General features: G+C 62.4%; 1 protein-coding gene across 1 annotated transcript in view; it reads left to right on the top strand.

Moving 5' to 3' along the window:
- The window catches only part of LPCAT1 (lysophosphatidylcholine acyltransferase 1), a 39,819-nt gene that overhangs the window by 22,099 nt on the left and 11,751 nt on the right, over positions 1-5,969 (top strand). The window contains exons 8-10 of the mRNA XM_077749391.1: positions 144-198; positions 2,029-2,111; positions 5,396-5,521. Coding sequence (XP_077605517.1) covers positions 144-198; positions 2,029-2,111; positions 5,396-5,521 — 264 coding nt within the window. The remainder of the gene's footprint in view (positions 1-143; positions 199-2,028; positions 2,112-5,395; positions 5,522-5,969) is intronic.

The following is a 5,969-nucleotide window of genomic DNA, read 5'->3' on the forward strand; positions in this document are numbered from 1 at the left end:
CCCGAGGCCCAGCCTCCCCTGAAGGAATTAGCTGCCCGGGGGCGCCCTCTGCAGGGGAAGGGCTTGTGGATGGAAAGTAATTTAATTAAACGAAATTGAGAATTCTTTAACCAATACTGTGAATCTGTCTGTTCGTTTCCAAGGTTGAAAATCCTGTGGCTCACACTGTGTCAGTTTCACAATCGAGTGGAGATTGAGGTTGGTATGGACGCGGCGTCCCCTGCAGCATCGCATCGGGCTTGCGAAGGGCCGGGATCGTGGGCTGGCGCTAGGGTCCGTGGAGGTGCCACGTCTGGTCGTGTTCGCCCGTGCAGATGCGGCGTTAGGCCGCCCCGCGTCGGGGCCATGCGGGGGCAGCGGGGGTCCGTACCAACCGATGTGGCGCAGCGTCTGCACGGCGGGGGATCTTACTGGGGTCCGTGTGGACCGTGTCAGGCAGCGTCACCCCGTCCGCACACATGCCACGTCCTGTTGGCGCTGTGCAGACGCCCCGTGACCGTTTGCCCGTGTGGGCGTGCCGGGCGCTTGCAGGCACCACATTACGTTGGAATCTAGAGACGCGACTTAGAGAAGATGTGGGCGTCTCCCTAGAGTGCTACGTGGTGTCGTGGTACGTGCCATACAGTGTCACCTGCTGTCTGCTCAGCCACGGTACTGTATGTCACCTGTCTTGCTTGAAGTCTTCCCACTTCTCTCTGCTCTTTAAAGGTACTTCCCCGTGGTTTCCGTCAATCACGTTGTGTCTCTTGCGTGATTTTATCCCATTCAGGGAGGAATTTAAAAATCAACAGCCGTCTTTTATTACAGTTACTGTAGCTCAACAGCGTGTAAAGTTGGCGCATATGCACTGAGTTACTTTTTGGCATTTTCACATGGTGCTGATCCTGGCGAATTCACGTGGCACGTCTCTCGTACGCCATTTCCTGTTCGATACTTGATCAGATCGCATAACCTGTCGCCCGGCTTGCAGCCCGTTGGGTGTCCCAGAGTCATGGCCCCCGTTCCCTCAGCGCTAGTAAATAGTCACATTCGTGCAGCCTCCACATTTCACCCAAGTGCGTGAGGAATGGAGTTTCCTTTTTAGGAAGGGAATCGACAGGCTAGGCCTGCACTGCAGCCGAAGACGCCCGTTCACGGCGGGGAGGCTGTGACGACTTCCGGTAGAAGTTGTCCAGTTGCGCTGAACTTAGGGACGAGCCTGGCTCTCAGCCGGCTTCCAGGGTTGTCACTTCAGGAGAACAGAAGCCACTTAATCACAACAGGCTGAGCCAAAGGGCCCCTGGCCCGCGTCCTGGCGTCCAGGAAGCAGCCGTGCGGGGGGCTCAGAGGACCGTCCCTCCAGTGCGAACTGCATTTCAGGCCTCGTTTCTGATGTTCAGAGTTGAAAAGACACGATGACTTTTTGAAGTCGCTCTAACTGTCTTCACTGGCGCCATGCTTACAGGTGTCCGTGAGCGCCTGTTGTGACTCCACGGAGTGGAGCTCACGGTGGGTTTTGGGGCTGTCCCCGCACTGTCAAACGTCTGCGGCAGAGAGAGGGCGCAGCCGTCTGCCTCCTCCCACGGTGGGGTGGGCGGCAGTGTGGGACTCACTCATTCAAATCGCTGTGTAAGCATCGCTCACGCGAATGCACACGTTTGTGGGACGACTTATTATAACCTGAACACACAGCGGACGTCAAACCTCGTCGTCTTTCGTGAGGAAATAGTGCGTTGTGTTATGCCCACCCCACGCGGAGGCATCAGGAGAGGAAGGCCCACGAGTGACCCTTCTGCGTCCAAGCAGGAAGCTTCTGTGGAAAATTATAACCCANGGGGGGGGGGGGGGGGGCGGGCCCCTGCTGAGGGGTGGTGGTTGTCAGCGTTCACACACGCGTGTGAGTGTGTGCATGTGCGTGCACATGCTCCGTGACCACTTTGAAGAGATTCTAATGGAAAGTGCCTTGACCTTAACTGTGTCACACTTGCGACCGTCCCCCCCGGTGGCCGGGTGATGGCCGTGAAGTAACGCAGCCCTCTCTGTGCTCAGTTCCTTCCCGTGTACAGCCCCTCGGAGGACGAGAAGAAGGACCCCGCGCTGTTCGCCAGCAACGTGCGGCGCGTCATGGCAGAGTGAGTGCCCTCCCCCCCCGCGCGCTCCCGCCACAGGCTGGCACTCCCTGGTGCCCTCGTCGCTGCCCGACGATTGCGCGGGCCCCGCACCTGCCGCTTCCTCCTGAGCACTGGACACAAAGTAGCCAGAAACCTCGGGGAGACGGGCGTTTGCAGACGTGATGAGCACATGTTGGTGCACGTGGCCCGTGGGGCGTGTTGTCCGCTCCGTCACACCCCCGTCTCTGTCGGGTCATGTTGCTGCCTCCGCTTCTCGTTGCTTCACGCGGTGAATTTCAGGCGTGTGGGGAGGAGCCGCTCACGCGCGAGGCGGGCACACAGCCTGGGGCCCGCAGGGGCGTCCTGTCTGCCGCCCCTCCGTCCTGCTCGGGGAGCCTGCTGGCTTTCCTCCTCCGTCTTCCCACATCAAGTGTGGGAGCTGTACACTTAACCCCTGAGATAACGAGCTTCCACAACTGCCGTGTGTGCCCTCGGGAAGTTTCTACTTCCGTTTCCATCCCCTTCCTGGCGGTACTGGGGGGGCAGGGGGGTGTCCGCCTGCTCCCCACCATGTCCCGTCTTCTCTCTCCTCCTGCCCTCTACCCCCAGGCAGCAGGGGCTGCCTCTCCGTGGCCACTGAGGTACTGGGAGGGGTTCTCAGAGCCCAGGGGTTCCTTGGGCCCCGGCGGGAGGTCTGCGTGGCCCCGGAGGGGTGTTCACGGGCGCTGCTGCCCAGCTGGCGTGGCCATCTCCTCACTGCACACAGACCAGACCCCCCAGCAGCATACCCTGTGGGACTGTGCTGAGCCTAATCCTACCCTGAACCCCGCGTGTCCACGTGCCCCTCGGAAAGCCGGGTGCTGGGGACGGACCCGCCATCGGCACCCCGAGTCCCTCCCACCCTCAGAATCCACACCCGGCTGTGCAGGGAGCCCCTGGCCACCGGGATGCGCTTGACTCTCAGCCTTTGGGAAGTCAGGGTGTTTGGTGGCACCTGGCTCAACCCCTCGGTAAGGAAGTAATCCCTCCGGAATCTAAGGCTTGACGAGTGTGAATTTTTTAATTCGCATTCAGATAAATTACCCGAGCGTGTGTATGTGTGTCATAACTCTGTTAACAGAGGAGCGGTGTCTTATGTGCAGTGGAGAAGGGCAGAGAGCCCAGGGGACACCCGTCGCCCCAGGAGCCACAGGGAACCCAGAGCCGTGGACGTGGGTGTCGCCTTCTGGTCCTGGACGCCCCTGGGAGGGCCCGGGTCCCCATGGGACCTTCCGGCTCCAGTCCCCACACGGGGGTCCTAACGCTATGGGGCACCCGCCGCAGAGCCCGTTTTCGTACCCGCGGTCTCGCGTGGGACCGTCCTGCCACGAGGGATGTGGAAGCGATGGGCAGTGCTCTTTGTCATTTCAGTGTCAACACGTGGCACGTTTCCTGCCACCCGTGTGTTTCCCTTAGTGGGAGACGGACGTTTTCCAGGAAGCCTGATGCAGCGCCTTAGAGCGCTGAGCGCTGTCCCCCCTCTGACCTCAGGGCACTGCCACTGTGCTGAGAGCGGCCCCTCGCCGCCGTTAGACCCGCGGGGCTTCTGGGTGAGACCCCCTCAAGGGGCGCTGTCCTCTGGAAAGCACCCGGCGCCCACGGGGGGAGCACGGTAATAACCCTAGCCGGGAAGCCCGGGGGGCCCCGGGTTCTGAGTAATGGAATTTGGGGTTTGCGCTCAAGCATTTATGTTTGGTGCCAGAGGTGGACTTTACCCACTGCCATTCTGTGCCCGCCAGCGTGGGGGGCGCTGGCTGCCCAGCGCCTCTGGTGACAGGCACCCACGTGGCGGCCACCCACGTGGGCTCGCATGAGAACACTGGGCCCAGGCTCCGGGGCGAGTGCCTGAGCAAGGGCTGTGGCTCGAGGGGCCACGCCGCCCCTGCCCTGACCCCTCCTTCCTCCAGGGTCCCTGTCCATCTGTCCTGCTGGGGCCCCGCCAGACACCCCGGCTTGGAGAGGGACCCAAGAGGGGGACCTCAGGAAACCCCGACTGTCCTGGCCCAGAGGGGGCTTCAGTGGGTCACTCCCACCCCGCCTCCCCGGCTTTATCTCCCCGAAGCCTGCTGGTGCCCGAATTGCTAGGGATGGCTGTGCTGTGCCCCCAGGAGCCAGAGGGACCGAGCGCTGGGCCGGGTGATGAGCCCCTGAAAAGTGGGTTTGACGGCCGTTCGTCTGCCAGTTAGAAATTTTCACGTTTGTGTGCTTTCGTCCAGTTTGTAAAGATTTGTTTTTGTTTTGAGAGAGACCAAGAGAGAGAGACAGAGCATGAGCAGGGGAGGGGTAGACAGAGAGGGAGACACAGAATCCGAAGCAGCTCCAGGCTCTGAGCCGTCAGCACAGCGCCCGGCGCGGGGCTTGAGCCCGTGAACCGTGAGATCGTGTCCATAGCTGAAGTCGGACGCTCAGCCACCTGAGCCCCCAGGCGCCCCCACTTCTACGAGCTCTAACTCTCGGCCTCCTGCCGACGCTGGGCGGCTCGTCTGGCTTCTCCGAGTTCTTTGCCGGCCCTGGAAAANGGTGACCAGCAGGACGCGGCTCGCAGAGGATCCTCTTAGACCGGAGGGAGGGACCGCCTCCGGGGGATGTGGGTCGGCGGTGCTGCTGCTGTGTGGACAAGTCGGGGGCCCCAGGGTCCTTGCATGTCTGGGGGCGGGCGGCTGAGGGAAACAGGACAGTTTGCAGGAGGGCCTCTGTGTGCTGGGGCGGCCGCACGGGACGCGGGTCCTGGCTGTCGGGCGCCCAGGTCGGTTTCCCTCCGAGGCCGTGGCATCAGGACGGTGGGGTCCTGGGTAAATGTTCCGCTCCGGATCTGCCTCAGGCGCCTGTCAGTGGGCTATGAGCAAATGTCACCTTAGCTGCCATTTCCTTCCGCGTCTGTCCCTACGCTGCTTGGAGGGGAGGCGGGTCTGGGGCCCCGGGAAACAAGCCTGGGGGTTTCTGGAGACGAGGCTGTTGGCAGGGCTGCCTTGTCTCCTGGTGACTCACTACGATACTCGTGAACTGACGGAGACGCACGTCCCGCGGGCTGTGATCTGTGACCGCTGTTGCTTAGCCGTGTGTTTTTCCTTAGCTTTAGGGCCGGGAGCGCGTGAAGAAGGTCACCCATGTCACCTATCCTGCAGGGGGCGGGGAGGAGGTGCCAGCCTGTGCCTCGCCCTTGGCCCGCCCCACGTCCCTCCCCAAGGCCGGGTCCCCGGGTCGCCCTGTGGGGGCTCCTCACCGGGTGGCCAGGGGCGGCTGACGGGTGCCCTCCTCTCTCGCAGGGCCCTGGGCGTTTCCGTCACCGACTACACGTATGATGACTGCCAGCTGGCCCTGGCGGAGGGACAGCTGCGTCTCCCCGCGGACACCTGCCTCCTCGAATTTGCCAGGCTGGTGAGGGCCCTGGGGTGAGTCCGCTGCTGCTCACTGGAGCCGTCGTCTGGACCGGCGCTCCCTCGGGCGCCGGGGCCTGTTTGACAAGGCTCGTGTGGTTTGCTCAGCAACGGGGAGAGCTCTGAAGAGCACTGCTCAGATGCTGCTTCCGAACAAGGACGCTTCCGGAAACTTCTGTCAGGCCCTCCCAGGGGGCCCCACCCCGCAGTTGGTGGTGACCGGGCTGGAGGTGGCGATGGACGCTGAGGGTCCGCTGGGGCCGTCAAGGAGATAAAAGAGCTTGTTTTCAGGTTTGGGGGTGTTTCCCAAGTACCCACTCAGTCCACAAGGACGTGCCCACGGCACCCAGTGCTCAGCAGCGGTGTCTGTGGGCGCCCCCAGGAGGACCGTCCCCGCCCGAGGCAGGGTCCCCACACCGGGAGGGGCCTCGTTCCTGTGGACTCGGAGGCAGAATTATTAGAA

This window comes from Crocuta crocuta, unplaced genomic scaffold (assembly GCF_008692635.1).
Source record: "Crocuta crocuta isolate KB4526 unplaced genomic scaffold, BGI_CrCroc_1.0 scaffold89, whole genome shotgun sequence".
NCBI classification, from domain to species: domain Eukaryota; kingdom Metazoa; phylum Chordata; class Mammalia; order Carnivora; family Hyaenidae; genus Crocuta; species Crocuta crocuta.